This window comes from Lissotriton vulgaris, chromosome 8 (assembly GCF_964263255.1).
Source record: "Lissotriton vulgaris chromosome 8, aLisVul1.2, whole genome shotgun sequence".
In the NCBI taxonomy this organism is placed as follows: domain Eukaryota; kingdom Metazoa; phylum Chordata; class Amphibia; order Caudata; family Salamandridae; genus Lissotriton; species Lissotriton vulgaris.
The window spans coordinates 1,329,324,509-1,329,352,318 of NC_141696.1; the positions used below are offsets into that span (position 1 = coordinate 1,329,324,509).

Below are 27,810 nucleotides of genomic sequence, written 5' to 3' on the forward strand. Positions count from 1 at the left end.
TACCTCCAGGTGGAGTTAAGCCACCTGCAAATACAAGTGTACCCATACTTGGATATATTGGGGCTGAACAACCAGGAGGCACCGTACCTATCTTCACTGTCACAAGGGTAGGATCTGAGGGTAATTGAACAGTGTGACCCCCACCTGACCCGCCAACTGACCCTGCAGACGTATGAGGGAGAAGATAATGCTCTCCTTGAACAAGATGAGCTCCATCCTGACCCTCCACCCGCTTGCAGATCAACAGTCCTTTGATGACAGTTTTCACCAATGCAAAGCAGGTGAAAGACATCTACATTTTTCTCCCCGAAAACCTTACAGTAAAGGACTTGCTGTCTCTGGCCCTTGTTGTTATTCCCCGTAATCATGGTTTAATGGATTTTTGGGCAAATACATTAGTTGAAGAACCAACCAGATGAGAATGAATATTGAAAAGTAGGCAACCTCAATATTTCTATGTGCTTGCTGCTCTACGTCTAAAGGTGCTGCGGCCACCATAAGGCATTCCTCTGGATAGCATTTTTAACTTATCTGTTGTATTAGAGAAGAAAATTAGTCATTTGCAAATCAGTTCTGATTCACTCCAAAAGTAGTGGTCCAGCTTCAGTTGCTAAAAACATGTCACAAAGAACCCCTCCTGTGCTTTGGCATTATTGGACCTCATCTCTATAGTGATATAACATGGAATGATTGTGTTTGTTCTAAGACGTTTCCATTTTTGGAATCTGATTGACATTATGTTGGATTATCGACATGATGCTAGGCTATGTCAGCAGCCAGTAAGATGTGTGGTCCCTTAAAGGTGTTTGACCTTTAAAAATGTAGAGCTTGTCCCTCTTCAAATGTTTCTGGAACATGTAGTTCAAATCCAATGATGGTGGTGCATTGCCATAATGTAAATGGTTTGATAAATCATAAAACATGAAAAACACAGGCATGATAAAAATTGCAATGTATCTGTATTTAGAGACTAGAGCAACTTGCTTTCACCATAGTCAATGAAAATAAGTTCACATCACCTACAGCAAACAATGGCAGACTTTCAGGTCATGTGTGTTTACGTTGCTGGATTCTGATCAGTTTAGTATTTAAGAATTAATGGTCTATACTACAATTTGGATGCCAGAAACACTTCTGACCTTAGAGCACGAGATGACGTTCTCAGTGCTGACTCTGACAGCACACTGAAAGTTAATGACCTCAGTGATTAGTCCAAATGGCTGAGTCATGAAGATCCAAGCGTGTCTATGAAAGGCATTATCATTCAGGCAGATGTTTTTAAAACCTAATTTACATACCCCCATGTGTTTTGCTTCTTGCAAAAGAACAAGATGATAACTGATGTTGTGTCCTTGGAGAGAAGGAAGTTGAAAGTTTCAACAAGATAAGAGCTTAACCAAGCGCCCACACGTTTTTATTCTATAAAAGAAAACACACCAACAGTGAAGTACAACTAAACAGGTCACTAGAATCCAGGCTCAGACATGATGCAGCTGGCACTACCCTTCCTTCTGTGGAGCCTGGCACGAGCATTTCCTCTCCCTTCGCCCACCACTACACAGCCGGCCTCTTTTAGAGAAAGTGACCTACACTTAGCAAAGGTAAGGCACTGATCCAGCCCATGGTTGTTCTGGTTGCATAACAAAGGGACCTCTTTTTTTCCTAAACGAGGCCCACTCTACTTCCAGAATTATCTCAACACCTTCTACCAGAGACCCGTGAAGTCAGGTGTACAGAAGAGGAGTACCGACCCTCTGACGCCAGAATTGCAGGAAATGCAGTCTTTCTTTGGCTTGGTGGCGACTGGCCACTTGGACCCAGAAACACTGAACCTCATGCGGCAGCCGAGATGTGGTGTCCCCGATGTGGCAGAGTACAACTTGTTCCCTAGGAATTTGAGGTGGCCCACAGCCAACTTAACGTACAGGTGAAAAAAGAAGCTCTTAGTTGTCTGTTTTGTTGAGTACAGTGTCAGGTATTTTGTTTAAATTGGGCAGAATACAATTTAGTTCAGGTGTTGCAGGTATACAGATACTTCTAACATTGGCATTGTTACATGCAGCGCTCTACATCACAATTTTTTGCAAATTTCTGTTGGCAGTAGGCACAGAAATAAAGGGCTCTTTATTACCTTTTATGCAATGATTTTTTTCCTGTATCATATTTCCTATGAGCTGAATTTCATCTAAGTGTTTCCAAATTTTGCCAGGAAAGGGAATTGAGGCACAAAGAGGCAATATCATTTGCCTCAGAGGTGCTGCTAAATCTACTATTTCAGTGCAAGCTTCACATTTGTGCAATGTAATCTGTACACCATATCTAGTCCTGACCTATTATCTTGCGTGCTTACTTGTCATTTCAAGTGTAATGTGATGACTTACTATAGGATTTTCACTTTGTAGAAAGTAAGTCATAGGTTTTCAATCTTCTTTGGTCCATTTCATAGACTGATGAATTACACCCCAGATCTGCCACAGGCCACGGTGGATCTAGCAATGCAAGAAGCCTTCAAGGTGTGGGCAGACGTGACAAATCTAGAGTTCGTCCAAATTGAGAGCGGTGTTGCCGACATCATGATCTCCTTCGGCTCTTTGGGTACAGTGAACAAGCACTGCTTTTGTGTGTTTGACAAGGTTTGTTGTAGGCTACACCACAGTACCATGTATAATGCAAACATCCATGTTTTGCTTTCAGAACATGGGGACTTCTTCCCTTTTGATGGGCCTTCTGGAATACTTGCCCATGCCTTCCCACCGGGACAATATATTGGCGGGGACGCCCATTTTGATGAAGACGAAACCTGGACAAATACTACTACAGGTATGCATTGTTCAAAAATGAGAAACACTGTCGCCAGATTAGGTACATGAAGACTGTAGCATCAGTGTCAGATCTTGAGCTAACCATCTCATAGGGCCATCTTAACCCTACATCCACCATCTGGGAAGACACAGCACGGGCAGCGAGTATCACGCGGGAACATGTTGACTGAAAAACAGCTTCTGTGAAACTATCTACTAGAACTATAGAGTCCGAAAATCTCAACCTTGTATTATGTCTCCCTCCATTAACTTCATCTGGGCATAAACCAACTATCAAAAAAATGTGTCTCCAAATAAACAAAGATTACAATTAGAATAGAAAATTAACCCAGTCCCATAAATGGTGGAAAGTGACTCTCAATAGATCTGAGAATTTAGAACAAGCCAACATTTTTGTAGGGATCTGTTTCTGTGATGTTGAGAGTTTGGCAGCCTATATTTTAGAGTAGATGTCTGCCACTTGTCTGTCTGTTTTCCTGCATCGAACCTCCGTGACCTTTCTCATTTGCATACATTCGGGTGATGCAGTCCCTTTCCACTGCATAATGTGTAGCTCCATTCTTTGGGCCTCAAGGAGGCCTAAGGTAATCTACCTGGTGACTAGGGGCCAGATGTAGGTCGGTCGGTAACGGCCGAAAATCGGTATTTTCGGCCGTTACCGACCGGTTTACAAGATTTGGCATGTAGGGGGCAATATTTTACCGAATCGGTAAAATAAAACATCGGTAAATTTACCAATTTGAAGCCACCCATATGTAGGTGGGACTCTTCAGAGTCCCAGGAGCCTTAACGAATCGGTATTTTACCATCAAAACCAATTTGATGGTAAAATACCGATTCCGGTGTGCATGCACATGTGTGCATGCACACCTATGTCATGTGACAGGCAGACCCGCCCTTAGGGCAGGTATGCCCGCCATATGGCACCTGTGCCTATTTTGGGGGTGCCAGAGGGTGTCAAAGTGACACCCCTGTGAATTCATTAATTACCGATTCGGTAAATACCGAATCGGTAATGCCTAATCATTCCTATGGGCTTCAAAGCCCATAGGAATGAATGGGAATAGCGCTCCAAATCATCTGTGTAAGCATGGGTACTTCAGGGGTTGAGCTGGATAATGTACATGGGCTTTCATCAGGACTGTAGGAGTTATTGCACAAATTCTTTACACATTGCCTTTTAAGTTAAGCCTGCCTGCTTCATGCCAAGCTACCAGAGGGTGGGCAAAGGATATTTATTTAAGATTGTGTTGTGACTTACCTTGACTAGGATTGTGGTTCCCACTTGGACAGGCTCCATACTTCTGCCAACTAGAGACCCAGTTTCTAACAAGCTGGATATTGTACATGGGATTTCATCAGTGTGTAGCAGACTGTGCAATGTAGGGAAGTAGCTCATAGTGTGTAAATGCTATCAAATTATTATCCTGCTACAGGTTTGGTGATCCCCAAATTAGCCAACTGGATAATGTTTTGGTTCGGACTTTAGTCGTTTATCAGGGTTGTTCCCCAGAGGATTTTCCAATGAGTATACCTCTTCTAGTCCTGCTGCCCTTTGCCCTACATGCCCAACAAGTACAATAAGCTATATCGACACGTCCTCTGGGGTGCATAGGTGTATCAGCCAAAGTGTTGCTAAAAGAGTGGGCGCCACTTCTCCTTTCTGCACTTCACTGTGAAGAACCGGAATTATCCAGTGCTATCAATAACATGCGAAATGCACCTGTTGTGCCAAAATACCGTTCTGTATTTGGTGCAGTGAATTCCCCTCAGTCACAGTGGGTGGGTGATCGCAGTGTCTCCCAGCACAATCTGGGCTGCTCCCCTGCACAGACTGAGAAATGCCAACAATGCTGCTATATACATTTCCGCACTCAGGAAGTCTGTAACAAGGTGAAACACTCTAGCTGCGTTTGATGATATCTTCTGAAGAGAAACACAATTAAAAAAAGACAAACACATGCAAAAGACCTACTCGTCTTATTGTCTCCTGCAGTTTAAATTGCTACTTTTCTTATGCGTACACTACTACGTTGCCTCTCGACTGTGTCTAAATATATCCAATGTATGACCAATTGGTAGCTGGTTGTTAGAGGTGGGCAACTTGTGTTTGAAACATAGTGAGTTCTTCAGGTGGGGCGGAATGAGGTCCCCTAGCTGACAGTGTTTAGACATTGCAAGTGTGATGCATGTGTACTGCACACATTCAAAGTGTGAAAGGTTTTAAGCCGATTAGAAGCATAGTATTTTATGTTGGAAGGATACACTTCCGGTACAAAACATATGCTAGACATCAATCACACATCATTGTATTATAGGGCAAAGGTGTGTGCAGGGTGATAAGGCAGACTTAAGGAGAACCAGCACTGGGGAAGAAATCCGCATCACCATATCATCGTAGCTGTGGCTCTGCACTGCTCTGTCTCCCCAGCACATAGAAGCAACTTTGTTTGCTGTGCTGCGTTGTGCCACTTTTTTCAGTAAATGTACCGCTTTGTTTCTGAAGTGAGTCTACTACCTGCACATAGATTGCATGGGGGAATAATCGGGATCTCGTGCAGGAGCAGCTTACAAGCTCGGATGTGCAATACCACAGTCCTTCCAGGAAGAGTTGTAAATGACTGGTGAAGGGTGAAGAGCAGATTTATTGTAAATGTATTTCCCATTTGCTGTAATTTGCGACCAAAATAAACTCAGACAGGTCATGCTCCAAAAACATTCATGGATTTCCTCTCGCTCTGCAAACCATGTTTTTCGAGTTTAAATCAGTTACCTATTGAATTCCAATCGTTATTTATTAATACAACTAATTCAGTAGGTATAACCCAACATTTTCTTTGTTCCACCCCTTCTTTTTTACACTGTGACACCTTACCTTTCTTTATCTTTCCCTTTGCACATCTAATTATTACCGCCTGACGTGTATAATACCACCACCACTAGTGTTCTTGCCTAGCCCTTGGAACATGTCATTCAGGACACATTTGATAGCATAGATGATAACATTTTCTGTGTTCAGGTGTAACCAAATCCTTGTGTGGTCATTGCAAATACATTGGGCCCGATTCACAGAACTAACAAAATAAAATACTAAACTTACTACAATTTTGGTATTCACAGAAGGAACTTACTCATTTTGGTATTCACTAAAAGCACTTACTCATTGATGAGTAAGTGCCTTCTGTGAATACCAAAATGAGTCAATGGTAGTAAGTTTAGGATTGTGTCTTAGTTAGTTCTGTGAATCGGGCCCATTGTCTTTTTTTAGATGGACAAATACCTTTAAGGTAGCATCTATTTCTGTGATTTTAGGAATAATTTGAAAAAGTAATACATTGGGCTGTAGCTGGATACAGCTGTAGGGTTGTGAAATGTTAGAACCTGTTTAGAATCCCACCTCAGGGAAGGATGTATTGTCTACCTCACATATATTGGGAGACATCACTTGTGTTTAAGTATTTATGACAGTGGCAGGGCCCATCTATTTGGTTGGCACCAAAATGTCATTGCCGGAATATCATCTGATGTAATTATTGTGCCCGAATTATCTTCTACAGAACTATTGCCCAATTTGAATTAATACAAGAAAATCAATACTGCATGGGACAATATTTTTTAAAATTATATTTAGGACAATATATTTATAGCTATTATATTTCTGTGTAAGATATTCTAACATACATCTGTTTAAACGTATGAATGGTGGTTATATTTAGCAGATCATATTCATGACAATATTAATTATTACTGGAGACACGTTTGGCTGATTTATGAGGACAGGAAGTAGCACTACGGGAGTACTTTTAAACAAACTGTTACAAGCCTTCAGAATAGGCCCTGAAACATTCCATAATAGTAAAAGTGCAAAGAGGGCACAGTCCTTTCTATTTATATTCCATTTTAAAAATGTTTTGGGGCAAATTCCCAATGGCATATAAGAGTCTGTAGAACGACTACAGGAGTACTACTTTACATACTCCAAAAATGCATTCTTATCAAATATTTACATTTTTCATGAAGGGGAAAGGATACTCCAGTGACTCTATGGATGGTCGGTAAAACTGGTTTAATCTGGGCCATTCAGAGGCTTTAACTGGCTCCATGTATTTTTTTATTACCTAATTGGAGGCAATTTCAATAACATTTTTGTTTGTCAACAGGCCTGAAGTATGTAATTACTTCCTCCTCTTTTTAAAATTAGCAACATGCTTATGAACTAGGTTGCACATAGTATTTACTTTTTTCCCTTTCAGGTGTAAGGAGGTGGCATATGATTTTAGATAATAAAGAAAAGGGACATTTCTGGTCATTACTAGGCACAAGGACTAAGGTGCATATGTAGGTAGCCGTTTGCGATCCGCAAACGCCGAAATTTGGTGAATTTCGGCGTTTGAGAATCGCAAACGGAATTTTGATATGTAGGTGCCACTTAGCAAAATAAGGAATCGCAAAAATTGTGATTCCTTATTTTGCTTATAGCTTTAAATGGTATGTAGGGGTGCTTTAAAAATTGCGAATTTTGCATAAGGAATCGCAAAATACCACCTACTTCAAGTAAATGGTATTTTGCAAATTCCTTAAAAAATGCATTTTTAAAAAAAATTCAAAGTGCCATGTGGCGCACAGACATGCCCTTAGGGCATGTATGTGCGCTACAAGTACTTACCGGCACATTCCAGGAGTGCAACAGGTGTCCTTTGGACACCCTGGCACCCTTGGAATTGCGATTCTCGAATTGCGATTTTCTCATAGAAAATCGCAATTTGAGAATGTATCCCCATTCATTCCTATGGGTCTCTCAGCCCATAGGAATGAATTGGACACTCATTCCTTAATTGCGATTTGCAATTTGCTAATCACAATTAAGGAATGTTAGAGATTCGCAAAAAATTGCGAATTTTTACCTACATTCCATTTTGCTATTCTCAAATAGCGATTCCTTAAAAATCGCTATTTGGGAATTGCAAAATGGAAATTAGCTACATATGCCCCCAAGAGAGAGTTCTGTAATTGGGTGTAAACAAGGATAACACCGCTTGGCCGGATATGGGCTTGATATGTGCTACTGCTCAAAATGTCTATATAAGAGTGCAGACATTGTTTCATGCTGTTGTTTTACTCTATTGCAGGATACAATATATTTGCTGTAGCAGCCCATGAGTTTGGCCATGTGCTGGGGCTGGATCACTCCAGGAACCCAGAAGCCCTGATGTACCCTGTGTACTCATTTTCTGGATCAGCAGACTTCTCTCTTTCTGACGATGATTTGCAAGGAATCCAAGCTTTATATGGTATCTAGCATGAATATGTGTGTTCATTAAGTATTGTGTTTATTTCAATGTTTGCATATTTATCCTAAAACACACCCAGTGAAATTCATCAATTTCACTGGGTGTGTCCACAGTTTTACAAAAATTTAAAAAGGCCAGAGGGGTCCTACCTATACTTAGTTCTGCTGTCATTGCTACATGGTGGGTGCTGTTGTGCACCCTTCTGGGCTTCTCCAGCTATTCATGCGCCTCTCAAGGTGGCCAGGTCTGACAGAGAAAGAGAATGACAGCTCCATCAAACATTCTGCAAACGTATGTTAACAAAAAGAAGAAAGAGTGTTTGTGGTATATATTCCTGCACTCTGTATAGTTTCCAAAAGAGTCCAAAGGGTGCTCCCTCTCTCCCCCCCGGGCCAACCGTCTTAAAAAGACCTACATAAGCATGAATATAAGTTATTAGAAAAGAAGCACACCTTAAGCATGAATTCTTAGTTTTGCAATGCATCACAAAAGAGGGTGATGTAGTCTCATAAGTTCATACCACCATGAGTAACCACACGTTGGCTGTGGTTTTTACATCACATGAAACAAGAAAATAAAGAATAAGCTTTTAGAAATGAGATCATCTAATTTGTATTGTCTTGTAAAACACACCAACGTTGTATCTTTTACTCATGTTTGGTATGAACTTATGAGCCTACATCACCCTCTTCTGTGACTCATTGCAAAACTAAGGATCCATGTTTAAGGTGTGCTCCTTCCGCCAATAACTTTTATACTGTAAACATATATATTGCAAAACACAGATACCAAGGCTAGCGCTAGGTTGCTGGAATAAATTATATTCACTGGTCAATCATGGGTACCTTTTGACAGCTACAATGTTGTTATGACAGATGGCAGAACGCAGGATCACTAGAGCCCTTCCCTAGGCTCTCAAGAGGACCTCTACCTAATCCATCCACCTACCCCAGCCTCCTGGAAGCTGAGAGCAAACCTCACAAACCCACAGTAGCTGAGACTTGTTTATGCACACCTCTCATCAGGCAATAGCATGGGTGGCCACCAGCCCTTGTCACCAAATACATATGCAAAGTCCAGCCCTCTAATTGCAGGACCTAGAATCCATTTTCACATTTCTAATGCAGATCTGTGGGTGTGCAGAGTTCCAGGACAGTGTTTACATAATGCTTCTTCCTTGTCACTGCTAAAGCCCCTAAGCTTATAGACTCCTCTAGGCTTTCTTCCTATTCTATTCTATATCCCACTGAAGATTTGGAACTCCTTACCACCAGATGTACGCAGGATTTCTTTCTCCTCCTCATTAAAAAAATAAGTGAAAATGTTTCTAATGAACAAATTCACATCCTAAGACTTTAAATCATACTTTACTGTTATCAATATATGTTATCACATCTACCTCTTAAATCGAATGTATGTATATTACCTCTTCAAACTTCTAATGTATCGAAATGTAAAGTGCACTGTTACCCTCTAGAGTCATGTCCACACTAAATAAAACGTTATAAATAAATAAATACATTCTTGTTATAGTTAAATAGTGGGAGGAAACAATGCCCATTTCGCCCCCCTTTCTAAGATTTTGATATACATTAATACTGCATAGTTTGGAAGAGGATGCAGCACATTAAGTACATCTTCACAGCATTTGAATGACATATTTTGTCACTTTGTCTTCTTGGTTTTGCGCATCGTAGGATTATGCTATTATATTCACTCTTACAGCATGTATACCTTTACCCCGTAACATTTACTTTAAACTGGTTGTATCAAATTTGCTTATTTAACTTTCCAGTAAGGCTGTGGTAAGTTGGTGCATGAAATGAACCAGCGAGGGGAAGTAAATATCATATGTGGGCAGCGGTGTATACTTACTCCCCCCACATATATGGCCAAAATGTATGGATCGAGAGAAAAGGCAATACTGTCTTTATTCTGTCTGGAGAACACCATTGTGTCCTAGCAAGTATGTCGTTTTTAACTACACTTCAGTAACACATGGCAGAAAAAAGTGCTATGGCATGTACAACATTTTACATTATATATTTGTTAAGTCACCTCTGATTATGCCTGTAAGTCTAAAGGTGATTATGTCAGGGGAAACCCAATTTACCCTTGTAGGCTTGGGCGCTAGATCATTAAGGTCAAGGGGTGCTACAAGGGACTTGATTTTGGGAGAAAATGCTCAGTTGGGAGTCTTATTTGAATTATCACACTCCATTGTACCAATAAGATATCACATGTGAAGCAAAATAAAAAACAAGAATCAATCACTGGAAGGAGAAAGATACACGGAGAAAAATGAAAATGTATTCATCAGAAATTTTATAAGTTCAGAAATGCAAATTACAGTTAGAAATGTGGGGAGACAAATGAAAAAATCAATATGAGCAAAAAAGTAATGAACAGAGGTATAAGCAACATAAACACATCAGTTCAAAACTAAACATCAACTCCAATTTGTTATGACAAACAACCAGAAAACTTAATTAACAATGGTTGTGTGTTTGTGCCAGTGCAGCGTTGATGGAGATGATGAAAATGTCGACGTTTCGATCTATAATGCTGCCGTCATGAAGACCATCATTAGGACCAAACCATTCATTGCTGGTAAAAAAAACCTAAATTAAAACAGTAAATACTCAATTATTATATATACAAATTAAAAACTATCTCATCAGTTATATTACAAATTATCCCGTGTATCAAGAGAAGTAATGCTAATAACATTTATGGAGCGTAGTACCCCTTCCTGGTACTAATCAGTTAAATAAAAAATGCATCACAATTCATGAATGAGTCATAAAAAGTCGATAATATTCGATGAGCCATCAGTTATGATGGTCTTCATGACTTATACCTCTGTTCATTACTTTTTTGCTCATATTGATTTTTTCATTTGTCTCCCCACATTTCTAACTGGAATTTGCATTACTGAACTTATAACATTTCTGATGAATACATTTTCATTTTTCTCCGTGTATCTTTCTCCTTCCAGTGATTGATTCTTGTTTTTTTATTTTGCTCCACATGTGATATCTTATTGGTACACTGGAGTGTGATAATTCAAATACGACTCCCAACTGAGCATTTTCCCCCAAAATCAAGTCCCTTGTAGCACCCCTTGACCTTAATGTAAGTCTAAAGGGCTGGGTTCTTAAACGTAGAAAAACGGGACACACTAAATACTTTGTCCCGTCAGTGGAAAGTTGGCAAATTATTTTTCAATTTGTGCTGCTACAGAACCAACCTGAATTAAAGCCATACTGCTGGCTGCCTTTTCTCCAGTGACTCCATAAAAAGCCCGGCAAAGCATTAAGTGTTTGCCAGATTGAGGACAATGTAGCCATTTTCAAAGCCAGTTGTAGCGTACACACTGACTCACTGGAATAAGCCACCTGAGAGGAGCAGAACCAAATGATATCACAAAGCACTACAACTATAGCATTCTCTTTCACATGAAAACCCCAAATCTGAGGGAAAGTGATAGAAGTATTTTCAACTACAGAAGTGTCCCAGACATTTGTCATTGCCCACAGGAGCATCTGTGCAAAGGGGAAGGTGGGTTCCACCAGTTTCATATGACTGCATCTGGGAGAAGGATCAGAGGTTTTGAGAGGGGAGTCTAACCGGTGTTCTCTTAAAAGAGGGACTGGTGGAAGGTTTACAGTAATGTGAAAGAGATAGATCTGAAAAGTGTTTGATTTTGGTAAGAATTCAAGTAGGAATGGACTGGTCCTAGAGAATTCTCTAAACACTGGCTAGTGTCCAAGATAGGAATGGCAACTCACTACCACCTCCTCAGAACATTCCTGGACCTGGTAAAGGAAGAGGCAAGCCTTCCTGAATTGCTGGGAAGAACCATGAAAAAACCCTGATTTTCACTTGCAACTAGGGCTGACAGTGGAACAAAAGGAGCAGAAAGAAATCCATCCTTTGAAGATAATGTAGTTGGGTCTTGTGAGTAGACTAGCCCGGACCTTGGGAGAACCTTTGTTAGAGAGATTCCTAGTGCACTGAAGCCTGCCCCGATGACCCAGTGGCTGTAGACTTTGATGACTTTCTAGACACTTTTGGAGGGCCAGGACAAGGTGGCTAAGCTCCTTAAGGAAAGAACGACATAGCTGAATATACCTTTCCAGCTTGTCCTGTTTGGTGCTTTTGTATCCAACATTTGTGGCTTCCACAGGACTGATTCAGAAGAAGAGTATCTGAACCTGTGAAGCCCTTGTTGCTATAGCCTCCTGCTTTGCTCCACTGAAGAAAGATGTGAATCAAAAAAGTGACTACAACTGAATTAGAAATTGGGATAGAGGCGAGGTGAAGAATTCATCACAATAGTGAAACATCCCGGGCGTCTACAAAATCTGCCAACTTTTAGGAGCACTCACCAATCCCAAAGTAAATTCTGACTGGTGAGACCCACTAATTGTCCCTGGCTTGAAAGTGTGGATAGGTCCTGGGCTACCATGAACATTGACTTTGGTAGGCACTCTGCTCTTATTTGGTGTTAGTTGCTCAAAATCAATACAAATCCAGATCTCCGGGTCTCTTAATAAATTTTAGAAGATGTTTGTGTTATTTTGATTCTTACATTTTTCCTAATTTTTCGGAATTTATTTGGTTTCTTGCTTAAATTTAATGTTATTTGGTACCGCTACAATTAACACACATTTATTTGGGAAACTGCTTACTTCTCGAGCTTTAGATCATAGGTGTTAAACAGAGCTTGTGATTGAACTGTATTATGACCTAACCAGATTGTGTTTATTGGGTTGGTAGGGATACCACACCATGAGCAACAAACATTTTTTTTGTTGCTAAAAATACTTCTAGACTATATACAACATAGAAATAAAGGAAAGTTAATTTCTGGGCAGATTATAAGATGTGACTTTATGCAGCTATATCACTTACATTTAACAAAGGCAATTCAGAATCAACTGTTGTGGTTACTATCCCTTTAATGGAACCCTACCAACTCTACCTTCCTGACATCATTATTAGAATGTTATGTTTTCTTCTTGAGAGTCAGTTGCTGTGATCTGCTGTTGATGGTTGTACCAATAAAGCTCCTTCTGCAACTTATCTTGTTTATGAGCTTTTATCACTGGCGACGAGAGTCAAGGCTTGATTGGGGACAAGCATCTACAACCATCAACTCCCCTACCTTTGGATTTCGTTTTGGACTTTGGATTTGCTCAAATCTCGTTTTTTTGAGTATTGGATTGCACTTTGGACATTGGATTTGGTTTTGGTCAATTTGGATTGATATCTTACAGACATTTCTTGGTTTTACCTCTCTCTTTATTTTTTTTTTTCATCTGCACCTTCTTGGATTAGACTAAGACTGAGCATGTAAATTTGGCTGACTGTTATCTTCTACTCTTTGTTTTGGACGACATCGGAAATTATGCTGCGTCCTTATTCTACATTGGAGAGTATCGAGCCTCTTTTGGACATCGCACTCAAATTTGAAAATGAACAAAGTGGTGGAAAACAGGTATCGGCGCTCAGCTGCTCGGCGCTTACCGTTACACTTTGTTTTTCTTTGAAACTCCATGGTGAAGCATCGCGTGTGGCAAGCTGCGGGTGCCATCGCGCATGTGTGGCAGCACCTGTGTGCTCGCTCTCCTGCTCGCGTATTGTGGAACTTTGACCTCGCGTGCTGCGTCATCATGCAGCGTCACCACGCAAACAGCGGCCATCTTTAATAACACTTGGTTACCATAGTTACGCCGATGCGCACGGCAGCGCATTTTACTTAATTTTGCTACGCTGATACATACGACAGTGTATCCTTGGTAACTAAAACAACGTTAAGGTGCAGCAACGTATTTTATATAAATTAACAACGCTGATATACACAGCAGTGTATTTTTGGACTACCACTTTGATGTGCATGACAATACATATTTATTTTTTGATTGTGAATTGAAAGGTGATTTTTTAGCCTTCCTTTTTCTTACTTACTCTGGTTATTTTCTTTACTTGTGCAACATGACTTCTACTTCCAGTATGTCGCAACCTCCACCATTTCTTTCTGAGGAAGCGGAACCCATTCTTCCTTGGAAAAGGTGGCGGAATCTCTTTGATTCTTACTTAGTGGCAATTGGTGGAGAAAAGTTCTCGGCTGCCAGAAACAAGCAATTTTATTGCATAATTTAGGAGTTGAGGGTAGGCACACCTATGATAGCATGGACACTATACCTGTGGGTGGTGCTGATGGTGAACCTTCTGACATTTTTGAAATGTCTATGTCCATGCTAGAAAATTATTTTGGTCCTAGGATTAATGTTACCTTAGAACGCCACAGATTTTTCACTCGTGTACAAGGTCCAGTTGAACGTGTTGGCACATTTGTAGCTGTTTTAAAGACTCTTGCACGCACATGTGATTTTGGGGATTTAGCTGAATCATTAGTGAGAGATCAGCTCGTAAGGTGTACGAATAGTACGAGAGTACAAGAAAAGTTATTATCTAAGAACCCTTCCTTAAAAGAGGCTATGGCTATAGTAGAAGGAATGGAAAATACTTCCACTTGGGTTAAAGAAATTAGGAAAAATAAAGAAGAGGCTAATTCTGTGGAAGTTAAAAAGAAAAGTCAGGATGTTGTACATAGACTTGAAGAAGATGAATTTTTAGAGGAGTGTCCTGATTTTGTTGCCAAAGTTTCGACTAATGTGAAGAACAAATTGCCTCAAAAGAATTTATCATCGCAGAAAAGTTCTCTAGAGACTCGCCCTTTGTTTAATAGAGAAACTTCCTTTTCCAAAGAACGTGACTCTCGACAACAGCGCTCATTTCCTAATCAAAGGTTGCGTTGTTTCAGATGTGGTAGTTTTTCTCACACTTCCAACTATCCCAACTGTTTTGCAAGAGATAGTATTTGCAACAATTGTGGGGGTAAAGGTCATTATGCTCGTGTCTGTAAATCCAACAAAAAGAAAGAGTCTAGTGAAAATGTATCTGACATTGTTCGCACTGTGGTTGTTTCTAATGTAACTGGAACAAATGTTGACTCTGTAAATGTTGATTCTGAAAAAGTGATCATGCCTTTTTGTGATATAGGTATTGACAGGTATATGTTCAAGCTTATGGCTGATTCAAGATCTCCTTTTACTGTAATAGGTAACAAAATTTGGGATGAAGTTGTTGGTCTGGAAAATGTTCCATTGTTACCTCCAGATATTGCCCCTTTAAGTTATGGTCGTTCAAAAATTGACATCTTAGGATATAAAGTAGCAAAGATTTCTTTTAGAGGCAAAGAAATCACTGGGAAAGTTTATGTGGCTGTAAGGGGAGACAATCTTCTTGGGTGGAAACATCAACATGATTTTGGTATAATCCTTAATCCTCGTGCTAAAAATCCTCATGATCAAGTCATTTTCTTGGAAGATTTGATTTCTTCTTCTTCTCAGAATATTAGCACTGTTTCTGACTCTGACAAATTTTTTTCTGAATTCCCTAAAGTTTTTTCAGACACATTAGGATGTTTAAAAGGATTTGAACACAAGATTGTTCCTAAGAAAACTGCTAAACCGTGTGTGCATAAGGTTCGGAAAGTCCCTAATATGATGGTTGAAACTTTGAGATTGGAGATTGAGAAACTGTTGAAATTAGGAGTGATTGAAGAGATTGAGTCCTCAGAATGGTTAAGTCCCATAGTTTTGGCACCCAAGGATGGCGGAAAAGCGGTGAGGATGTGTGTGGATTTGTGTGGTTTAAATGAGTGCATTTGGGTTGACCGACAACCCTTACCAAATATCTCTGAGTCTATTAGTATTTTGAAGGGAGCGAACATATTAAGTGTTCTTGATCTCTCCTCTGCATACCATCAGATTGTTTTACATCAGGAGTCTAGGCATCTAACATCCTTTGTCACACCCCTTGGTGCTTATCGGCTCTTGAGAATGCCTTTTGGCTTAGCCTCGGCTGCTGCCTGTTTTCAAAGAGTCATGAAGATGGTTCTTGGGGATCTTCATAACGTGATGTTCTTCCAGGATGATATTTTGATGTATGGAGTGGACGCCAAGGAGCATGATGTTGTTTTAAGATTGGTGTTAAACAGATTATCTGACAAGGGACTCACAGTTAAGAAAGAGAAATGCCAAATTGGTTTGGAGTCAGTTACTTATCTTGGCCATGTAATCTCTGGGAAGGGGATACAACCAAAGTTAGAATTAGCTGAGAGTATTGTCAAGGCACCAGCTCCTGAAGATAAGGACCAGGCCAAGTCTTTCTTGGGAATGGCGGAATTTTATTCCAAATTTGTTAAAGCTTTTGCTACCATTGTTGAACCCATTAGATCTCTCTTAAAGAAGGGTGTACGATTCATTTGGTCTGATGATTGTGAGGAAGCTTTCCGTTTGATTAAGACTGAAATTGGTAAAATGCCCACTTTAGGTCATTTTGATGCTAAACTTAAAACTATTGTCACTACCGATGCCAGTCTGAAAGGTCTTGGTGCCGTACTTTCCCAAATTGTGAATGGAGAGGAGGTTGTGGTAGCTTTTGCTTCGAGAGCCTTGAAGGATGCAGAATTGAATTATTCTTGCATTGAAAGAGATGCTTTGGCTGTATTGTGGTCAGTATACCATTTCAAGTTCTTTTTATGGGGCATTCCATTTATTGTAAGATCGGATCATCGCCCTCTCGTTCAGATATTTTCTTGTCATCAGAGTGACCATATGACGCCTAGATTAAAGAGATGGAGTGAAGGTCTGAAGGAATTTATTTTACTGTACAGTATATTCCTGGGCAAAACAACAAGCCTGAGGATTGCTTATCCAGGTTGCCAATTGAAGGTGATTGTTTTTCTGGTAATCTAGACTGCATAAACTGGGTACTGGAGTCTTCCTTGTCTAAGGATGAATGGTCAGTTGGTGTTGCTAATGATATCGTTTTTCAGTCTTTGAGAGAGATCATCAGGAAAAGGTGGCCTAAGTTTGACCAACTGGATGCTAATCTAAAACCTTATTGGACAGTCAGAGATGATTTGACATTTTGTCAAGGTAACTTGCTAAGAGGGGACAGATTAGTACCTCCAAATGATTTGCGTGAGAAAGTTGTCAACTTGGCTCATGAGGGACACCTTGGGAGGAATCTCACCAAGGCTCGTATCAGAGAGAGGTACTGGTGGCCTAGTATGGATCGGATGGTGGAAGCTGTTGTGAAGGATTGTCATTTATGTGCTGCTAATGATAAGTCACATACCACGAGTCATTCTCCTCTCTCTCCGGTGGAGGTCCCTACTACAGTTTGGACAAAGGTGGGGCTAGACATAGCTGGTCCTTTTGAGCTCATGCCTTCACAAGAGAGGTTTATTGTATTACTTGTGGACTACACTTCTAAGTGGGTGATTTCTAAATGTATGAGCATGGTGAATTCTAGAGCTATTATTGAATTTCTGAAGGATGTATTTGTTTCAGAGGGTATCCCTAAGTATTTACTTACAGATAATGGTGTTCAATTTACCTCCAGTGAGATGGATGGTTTCCTCAAGGATCTTGGGATTGTTCACCAGAAGACAGCTCTTTATTCGCCTCAGGCGAACGGTCTTACTGAGCGCATGAATAGGGTTGTTAAGAGTTGTGCGCAAAGGGCTTTGCAGTCAAAGGTTTCTTTCAGTAGTGTGTTGAGGGAGACCTGGTGGGCACATCGCACTGTTCCAAATGCCATCATGCAAAAATCTCCTTTTGAAGCTTTAAGGGGGAGATTAGCTAATTCCATGCTCAATCCTGCTTGGCTTCCGGAGAGAGTGTGTGATGACAGTGTTGAGTGTGAGTTGAGAAGGAGAGATGCGTTGGCTGAATATCAACGGAAGTATAAACAACGTTATGATGATAGGATGGCTGTAAAATTCAAGAAATGGAATGTAGGTGATAGTGTTCTTGTGAAAAAGCCAAAATATGGACACAAGGGTACTTCGAATTTCAGTGGTCCTTTCATCATTACTGCTATTAGGAAGAATGTTGTGACTTTAAACAATGGTTGTACTTGGAACATGTCTAGATTGGCAAAGTACACTGAGTTAAAAAATCCTTCTAATAGTACTTCTTTGACTGATGACTGTCACAGCCATACATCTTCTTCTTTTGGTTTTGGCCAAGGCAATGCCCTAGGTAATTCAAGATTTCTTCCTAGGGCAAGACAAGTTCCTAGGAAATTTAAGGATTATGTTATGTCCTAATCCATTCTTTTGCTTTTTGTTGTATTTTGCTTTGTCTTTCTTTTCTTTCTTTTATGTTAGTATGGGGATGTGTTGTGGTTACTATCCCTTTAATGGAACCCTACCAACTCTACCTTCCTGACATCATTATTAGAATGTTATGTTTTCTTCTTGAGAGTCAGTTGCTGTGATCTGCTGTTGATGGTTGTACCAATAAAGCTCCTTCTGCAACTTATCTTGTTTATGAGCTTTTATCATCAACATAATGTGAAAATAGGTAAATAAAAAAATACACAAAATTACATCTCTAAATTCTCGCTTGTAGTTCTGTTATAATTTGTTGATGGCTTTGGTTTGCATCGAGAAAAAAGTGGGATTCTCATGGACTAGAGCTTCAAAATGTTAAGCAACACCAAACTGCAGCATTTCCACATAAAATCTTTCTTATAATGGCTAATATTGATCTAGAGGTATAAGCCTATTGCTTATACTTAAAACTTAACTAAGTTACAAAAATGGATGCTTGTGTTTGGTCCGGGTAGGACCTGGCCTGGCAGTTAGGGCTGGACGGTTCCCATGGGGAGCAGGTTCAAGACTGAATTGCATATGGCTGGATCCAAAACTGGAATGGCATGGTGAGCAAAAAAATATTGGATTTAGGGCTAAATCTCTGTACTGGGGGGTAAATGTTTGATATAGTTTAGCATTCTGCCCATTAATTGTTCTTTTTGCATTTGTCACCCCGAGTGGGACGTGTATGGCCATACTTGGTACTCGTGCTCAACATGCCACTGGAGTCAGGCTAGTCTGACCGATGAGGAGTGATACCCCCAAAACCGGTCCCAGGATTCTTCTTTCTGGTCCTGGGAGGATCTGGTCCGTCCTTTCAGGCCAGGCTTTGACCATGGGGAAAAGGGTCAAGACTGATTTGCAAATGGCTTGGTCGAAACTGGAATAGCGTGATGAGCAAAAAAACTATGGATTTAGGCCCAGGTCTCTGTACTGGAGGTGAATGTTTGACATTGTTCAGCAGTCTGTCCATCAATTGTTCCTCCTACATGAAAACACAAAACAGCTCTAAGATCTTATCACCTGGGTCTAGATATAGATATAGAGACCTGAGGGGCATCACACTCAGTAGCATGGGCTTTAAAGCATTGGCTTGAAAGCATTATGGTAGTAATGCCACAGATAGTGAACGTCGTTGCGGTAAAGAGGAGAGCCAGGAATTTACCTCTTCGATAATTCCTATTTCCTTCAAATGGGGCAGACATTGTCCACTCTATCTAAGGCACTGACATTTAATGTCAAAATACGAAGCATAACAAAATGCACTGTATAACTAGTCTTCCTCCAATGAAAGAGAGAAAAGTTCTATTCATTGAAAGAGAAAGACTTATTGGGCTAGGTCACGTTCATTGAGAGAGGAAGATATTTTGGGGGTCGGGGAGGTCTTGCAAATCAAGAATTCGATTCCGTTTACTGCCAAGATTTTAAAATGTAAAGTTTAAGTCTGGCTGGTGAACTCTGCTCCCCTTGCGGAGTTTTCGGCACTCCGTGATACGTGGAGCTCGCAGAGGTTTTTTCCTTGCTCGCATTCGTCAGCGTCAAGTTGGTGTGCGCGAGGGAGGAAAATCTACCTCCCGGTGAGATTTTTCCTCATTCGCGATCTTCACTATCAAGTTGGTGAGTGCGCGAGTGGAAAATCAACCTCCAGGCATGATTTCTCAACATGGGCAGTCAGATTTCTCATTGCGAGTGGTCGCGCATGTTCGCAACTGCTCGCGTTGAGAAACTGTCTGTTTGCGTTGAGAAAGCTGCAGCTCAGGTAAAAATCTACTCGAGCGGTAGAAAGGAAGCAGCACCCGCTAGCCCTGTGCATGGTGCCGTCTCGATGATTGCATAGTGCAGAAAAAGCACCTTGCACTCCGCATAGCGGGGACATAGTTTTTTATGCACTTCGCGGAGCTCCGCATAGTGGAACTCCCTGAACTCCGCCCAGGCTTAGTAAAGTTCTGAAAGGTTAAAGATATAAAGAATATACGAAGGTTCCTTTTCAAAGAAGTGCCCAGATTTACAAAGGTTTTAGGATGGGGTTTGCATTACTTTTTTAAAGCAGACTGGCACACAATCATTTTTGGGGATTAACAAACCAACGTAATGCTGCTTTTCACTCCTTTCTGTCAAGGGGGCATCCCATGGGTGGTACATTGACATTCCTCTTTAACCACCTATGGGTTTCGATGCAAACCCTTATCTACTAACAACCATAGACAGAGTTTTGCACCAAAAATAACACAACTTGAAAGCAGGTGTTAAAAGGAGAAAGACTTATTTCTCATTTATTTTTCGACTTTGCATGTATGCTGCACTGTACAGCATACATACAGAGTGGGGAAAGTTTTACAGCCTGTCTAGGCTTAGAATTTTGTACTGAAAGGAGCCCTTCCAGTACAAAGCCCATGCCAGACACATGTAAACATGCTTGCACCTTGGTGCAAAGTTATGTGCAGAGTGGACGACTGCCTCATTATGCGCTGGCGCTTGGAAGGATGGAGGAGGGTGCCATATCTCTGTAGATATGATACTCTCAGGCTCTCTCCCTGTCATGTAATGCAGAGCAGCAACTTTGGATGCCGCGTTTCATTGTGTCACAGTTACGTAAATCTGGGCCCTGAAGTTTAGGAGGATACGCTTTGCTCAATAAATATCGAAGCAGAGCAGCAAAAAAGAAATACATTCTTTGGTTTTGAAAAAGTTAACTATAGGTAGAACAACTAGAAAAAAATTATTTGAATGAAGATGCTTGCAACTATTTTGAACCATCAGTAAATCTGACCACTGGAAATCACTGTGTGATACATGGAAGTTGGCAATGTTGAGCTTTTAATTCCAGTGCTGGTACGATTAGAAGAAAGCAGCACAATCTGATTGCATTGGAATGTATGCACCAGCTGTTAATAAGTGCCTTCATTGTAGGAACTCCTGCATAGATTGAGGAGATTTCAGTCTTCTCCATGCATAAGTTCCCTCTTCCACAGTGTCTTTGCTACCCAGTCATTAGTTGCAGCAGAAGGTGAGCACCTCCAACATTTTCTGCTGTCCTTTATCTTTAGCAATAACCTACCGTCACAGTATGGCACACTGATGCACATGACTTCTACCATCACTCAATGACATTACTCCTGGAGGAGGAGGAGGAACAAATGGTGGGATGGATTATTTAACCCTCGTGTGGCTTCAGTGATGAGTACATTGGTTTCCTTCTTCATTCTGCACAATCCACTATCAGAGAAAGACTGTTTGATCAGGAGTAGAGTTAATAGCAGGCAGAGCTGCTGATTAAGTTTAAATGTTGTGAAAATTAGATCTTTCAGATAGAGGGTGATGGGTGGAGAAAAGCTAGAGCATTCACCTAGGCCCAACTGGTATGCTCTAACTGCATTAATGACCTGCACAATGGACATTACCATGTAGCTCACCTTCAGTACAAGACCTCTAACTTAGGTAGCAGCAAATTATTTAATAATAATGCCTGAGATTTAGTTTGCTAACCCTATAGTAATGTAAATCCCAAACATTAACCAGCATGTTGGTGTTACCTGTCAGGGAAGATATTTAAGTGTGTTTGCACACTTCCATAGTGCAAGCTACTAATAATTTACACTTACTACTTTCGGGGGAAAGAGGCAAACACTAGTTAACTGAGGAAGGTATTTTTATTATAGGGATCACAGTGCAATAACCTTCTCTCTGCTAACCTAGATAATCAACTGACCAATGATGCCAGATGCTAGTGGTTAAACTATTTGCAAACATTCCATCTATCACTTTTTGTGTGCTTGATGTCATGGTTTAAGTGGCCATGGGTATACCCTCATGAGAGCCTGTGTTCACTGTGTCACTAGAACCAAGGTGCACCTGACTGAGGAGGCCCATAAAAGCTGAAACCGGCCTTTGGATGCGTGTGTTAGGGTTCAGAGAGGACCGGGCTTGGCAGTTCTAGCTGTCTGCATCTGTTGGAGCAGAATCAAGGCTGATTTGCATATGGGGAAGTCTAATCTGAGGTGGCATGCAGGACAAAAACCCAATGGATTGGAATGCTCACCTGAGCAATTGCCACAGTTAGACTATTTGCAAGCATTCCTCCCATCCCTTTTTGAGGGTTAGAATCATATCAACGGCATAAGACTGGGTTTGAGAAGAACACTCACAAAGAAAAAGGAGTGCCAGTCCTCAGTAGAGTGCCACCACCAGGTGCAGCCTGCACAGGTTAGAGTGATGGGGCTGTGGTAGGGTGACCAACTGGCATGAGTACAAATTCTGGACGGTGAGCGTAAACATTCAGTACATAGGATCCAAATTCAGGACAAAAATTCAGGACAGAAATTCAGGACAATAGGTAAAAAATTCGAGACAAAAGGTAAGTTTTACAGACACATCAGAGGAGGTCTCTCAATAGTATATAAGTATGTAAATAGACAACCAACATAAGTACAAGTCAAAATAAGTTCATGTTAAGTTGCGATAATCATGGACTTCACAGTTTTCTCTGTAAGCATGCAGCTTTGAGCAACTTTCCAGGTATTGTTGTGGTATTTCATATGACTGATGGAAACAGTTTGAGTCCCACTTCGCCCTCCCTACTCTGCTAACTCCACCGACTGAGATACAACCTCCAGTTCAATCACTTATTGAATGGGATGTTACAAAGCTGCAGTTTTTGTAGCCATTGTTTTTTTAGGGCACTGCTTTCAATTTCTGAGTTGCTGCATTGATGTTGCTAAAATGCACCTTTGCACTGCAACATTTCACAGTGTGACTGTGCACTTGCTTTAGTATATGCTGCCGGGTGGTGATATTTGGCACTGCTGATATCAAGTGCCACGGCGCCCTTCACTTGTCAGAGCTGCTGAGATGCCCAAGTTCCACCATTAGGGAGGCCAATTCAGACATCTTGTTAGTGCTTATTTGAACTGCTGTTGTGTGGTCAGGGTGTAAATGGATAACGGATACTAAGCATCTGTTTTTGCGCCTCACTTGCATTTCTGTCTCTTCCAGGTAACAGCACAGTTGTTGCTGATGTTGTGGAGCATATTATAGCCATGAGAGACTGACACTGGAGGGGGTGGTATGAGGAGAGAGGGTGTTTATGTACGCTTTGGCTCTTGTGGTGCCCTTTGAGGTTATCCTATCACTGCACAGAGAGGTTCATTATCCTTCTGTATGTGATAATTAGGCCATCAATTGTTCTTTTTGCATTTGTCACTCCGAGATGGACGGGTATGCCCAGATGTGAGTCCTGTGCTCTCCATGCCACTGAAGTCAAGCTATCCTGGCTGATGAGGGGTGAAACCCCGAAACCGGTCCTAGGATGCTTGCCTTCAGTCCAGGGAGGACCTGACCTGGCAGTTCTGGCTGGACTGTTCCCATTGGGCACATGGTCAAGACTGATTTGCATATGGCTGGGTCAAAATGGAATGGCATGGTGCGCAAAAAAACGATGGATTTAGGCCCAGATTTCTGTGCTGGGGTGAATGTATGACATTGTTCTGCATTCTGTCCATCAATTATTATATTTGCGTAGGCCAACATACAGAATGAGACTGGGCTAAGAGCAGTCTGTGCCAGGTTGGGGAGGGGCTGCTGCAGGCCATTGAATTCACAGCAGAAGTGCGACCAATGAAAGTTACAGAACTCTCAGGCCATTTGCAGGGGGAGAGCTTGCTTCAATGTCTAAAATTACGGACAAAAGGTATCCGTGAAAGAATGTCTCACAGACAACGGACAAGAGGCTCAAATAACGGGCGGTCCGTGAAATTTACGAACAGTTGGTCACCCTAGGCTGTGGGGCAGGGCAGGGTGGGGTGGAGTGTACAGACGACGGGTTGTGTAAAATTAAATAAATAAAACCACTTTCCTTGCGCTTGCTGCATCGCCGAGATGTAACACCTTCATTGAAACATCACAGTGAACTTTTTATTTTTTTATTTTTTATTTTTTTGTAAACCTTTATTGTGCATGAAAATATAACAAATACGGGCCCACAACCGTCAGGCCGGCCACAGTACGTTTGAGCACAAGAGCGAACAATACCATTCCTCAGCGGCACCAGGGTAAAAACAGCAATCAATTAACAGTACATTAGACAGATTTGTGTCGCCGAGAAACAGGAGCATTGAAGGTTAATTTTATAGTTTTTTGGTCTTAAAATATATAACAGTGAAGAATAGAAATCAAGGAGAACTGAGTCCGTACAGTTACTTCACAGCATGAGCAGGTAAGAGCGTCGCATGAAGCCAATCGTGAAAGCCATTCCAGGCAGTATGGCGGGTACGAGTAAAACAACAAGGACGTCAGTTTAGCAATTCCGCGCCATGTCCCTATCCCGGACCCAGAACAGAATTAGGTAAGAAAAGCGCAGAGAAATAATAAAAATAAGGCCCATAGAAACCAACATGAGAACTAAAATCTTCCCCCCACCCTACATCATTGCAGAGGCTACGGCCTACCCCCCCCCCCGCAGTGTGTCTGTCGCCCACTAAAGAACCCGAAATATAGACAAAGGAAAAAGAGAAAGGGAAATCCCTAAGAAGAGAAAGAAAGAAAAAAAAATTTAACCTCTGAAATATAGGGAGAAAGAACAGACAATCCTAATCTATAACTCCCAATAAAGAAGAAATGAGGGGAGGAGCCCACCAAACCCTAAGTCTCTCGGACACCCCATCCATGCTGAAACTCCCATCCTATTTGCCACCGGAAGAATATAAAATATGCAGTACGAAATAAATAGGGAGAGATCACACGACGCATCTTATCAGCACGCACATCAAGGTGCCCCGTCCCGTGGTCCCACCCGCCTAACAAGTCTATTCATCCCGTCCCTCAAGTGTACCAGCAAAAACAATGAGCTGCGAACATCGTACAACATAAGGAGAATTACACTCGCACAATGTAGGGAGCCGTTTCAATCCGAGATTCAGTCAGCCAGGAAGACACAGTCTACCAAAAAAAGGTCCGCTAACCCTGGCCAGTTCGTATTCGCCCCCTCAGCCAAGACCCTCGTAGGGCAGCCCACACGGGCCGAACAAAGGGACATGATGGCCGCTCTCGGCAGGGAGATGTTGTTCCAAAACAAGATGGATGGGTCCATCCTCGACCAGTTCCATGTACCCCGCTAGATAGCGCCAGCAGTTGCTCCCTGGACAGCGAAGGAATGAAAGTCAGAAGCAAGGTCAAATGAGCACGGACAAGCAGGCTAACTAGTTGCTGCGTCTGTGGCGCCATCACCAAAGGTAACAAAGCCTCGAAGGAAACCATGAGCTCTGGTAGAGGCGAAAACATTGTAGCACCGGTGAAATAAACAGGCAGCAAATCGCATCCGCCAACACTGCCGGGGAGCTGAAGGGTAGAGCACTCGCTTGGCAACAATGTAGCCTGGGCAGGAGTAATGACAGACAAAGCATCCCAGTGAGAGGGGCAGATCTGCAATGTGCAATTCACTCCGGGCGTAGCAGCCCCAAGCTTCTCGTTCAGCGATAGAAAGCTCACACGCATCTCTGCCCAAAAGTCATGAATTGCCTCGAGAATGGAGCCGATAGTTGGGGCCGCCGGGGGGTTCACCTTCGCCTCGATCGCAGGCGCGGTTCCCCAGTCAGGACAGTGTCCAGGGGACCTCAGCACAGTCCAGGTCTCATCAGGGGCAGCGTTTGCAATAATTGCAGCCGGATCAGCCATCGCAGTAGCCCCACCGGGGGAAGCGCGGGGGCGCGAGTGTCACCCAGAACACAGGGATGCAGATAGGTGTCCCAGCGCGGATACTCAAGCAGTGGGCGACCCGTAATGGAAGCCCCCCGGTGAACACAACGGGTCGGGAGCAGGCTTGAGGGGGAGCTGCGGTGTTTAAATATCCGCCATCATGGGGGGACGCTGCGTACCTCTATTGTAGATCTCGGCAGTGGAGGCGCCCGTGAAAGCTCCCGGTCAGCAGGCACACCGTGCACAAGTGAGGGGCAGGCGTAGATAATAGCAGGTAGAGGCGCCAGTCAGGGCGCGAAGGTCACTCCGCCTCCGCAACCTCGGCAGCTCCGGCAGCCGCCATGTCAGCGTCCCCGCCTGGGTATCGGTCTCGGGGGTAAGATGAGCTCCGCAGTTCAATCGGCTGTGCAATGGCTTCCATGCAGGCAGGAACGTCGGGAGAGCACCAGTCAGTTCAGCACGCTGTTCCCGTCCCCTCGCTAGAGTTCCGTGGCAGGATAAGGTCAGGATTTCGGCGAGAGGAACAAAGGATCGGGGAGCCGAGAGACTACACGTCCGTTCCCATCGCCATCTTGGCTCCTCCCCCACAGTGAACTTTTTGATTTTGATGACTGTTATCATTAAATGTAGTATATATTAGAAAGCTAAGGTTTGCCTGTCATATACATGTGCGAGAATTTAATAGTGTTAAACTGGATTGTCTCATTGCCTATTTTTTGTTTGTTTGTTGTAGGAGCAAAGAATCCAAGTGTTGGTTGCACGCCTCAGACAGAGCCGGTGAGATGAGAACCAGGATTGCCAATTGATGCAGTAACAGATTTACGTGGATAAATAATTATGTTTGAAGACAGGCAACTTGTTTCAGACCACAGTTCATTTCTCACCTCCCCTCATGTTATCCACAGCACGCCCGCTAATAGTGCACAATTCTAGTCTTAAATAGGCTTAGAGGTGCATTGCCTTTTAGACAGGGCAATAGGATGGAGTCTTTCACGTAGTTCAATACTGAATGAGTGATAAATAGCACAGGTGGGTGAGGGAGGCCGAAATGACGTGATAAGGCAGCTGCCAGTAAGTTACAAGGGCTATGCTGTTATAGAAAACCATTAGCATGAATGCTGGATCTTGAATCTGGGTATTCAGTGCTATGAAGTAACAGCAGTGGCAAAACAACAGTTGTGGAAATTAAGGGGAGAACCTAACATTTTTGTGATAGGAGGGGAAGGAAATTCTTCACAGAGATAAAAAAAAGCTTTGCTGCTAAGCAACAAACTTAGCAGGTGCAAATGCATGTACACCTGAACACTTAGGGGCCGATTATGATGGAGGATTTTCCGCATCCTCTGGGCCGGCGGAAGCCACCGCCGGCCCAGAGGATGCAGAAAATCCTCTGCGGACCCACCAAAGACCCACCGCCACATTAGGACAGCTGGTGGGTCTTGGTTTCAATCCGCTGCTTTTCTGCCGTGGTTGGCTTACAACTGCGGCGGAAAAGCCCTAATATGGTGGCGGTGTCTCTCAGACACAGTCAGACACATTAGGATGGCTTGAAAAAAATGCTTTTCTGCGGCGGGTTCTCCGCCGTGGAAAAGCATACGGATCTTCACCTCGGGGGCCCGTAGCGAGGCCCTTGGTGAAGGGGGGGGGGGGGGGGTGGAGGGTGCCCATGGGGGTACCTATGGGACCCCCCTGCATTTGTATGCAGAAATCGGCAGGCACCGCGCAGTGCTTTCTGCATACAAATGCAATGTATGCATTTTTAATATTG

The 27,810-nt window shown here is 42.2% G+C and overlaps 1 protein-coding gene across 1 annotated transcript; it reads left to right on the forward strand.

Annotated features, from left to right (window-relative positions):
- The first annotated feature begins 1,471 nt into the window (after nt 1-1,471).
- Nucleotides 1,472-27,349, forward strand: LOC147698678 (collagenase 3-like). The gene is made up of 6 exons (XM_086933485.1): nt 1,472-1,601; nt 1,689-1,927; nt 2,447-2,595; nt 2,695-2,820; nt 7,952-8,113; nt 26,776-27,349. The coding sequence occupies exons 1-6, from the start codon at nt 1,485-1,487 to the stop codon at nt 26,826-26,828; spliced, it is 846 nt and encodes a 281-aa protein (XP_086789611.1). The 5' UTR covers nt 1,472-1,484; the 3' UTR covers nt 26,829-27,349.
- The last annotated feature ends 461 nt before the right edge of the window (nt 27,350-27,810 follow it).

What these genes read in the sequence shown, in the direction of transcription:
- LOC147698678 (XM_086933485.1), top strand. Translation starts at nt 1,485, where the DNA reads ATGATGCAGCTGGCACTACCCTTCCTTCTGTGGAGCCTGGCACGAGCA. An exon ending in GTGACCTACACTTAGCAAAG is followed by an intron (nt 1,602 to 1,688) that starts GTAAGGCACTGA and finishes CTCTACTTCCAG; the next exon opens with AATTATCTCAACACCTTCTA. An exon ending in CTGGACAAATACTACTACAG is followed by an intron (nt 2,821 to 7,951) that starts GTATGCATTGTT and finishes ACTCTATTGCAG; the next exon opens with GATACAATATATTTGCTGTA.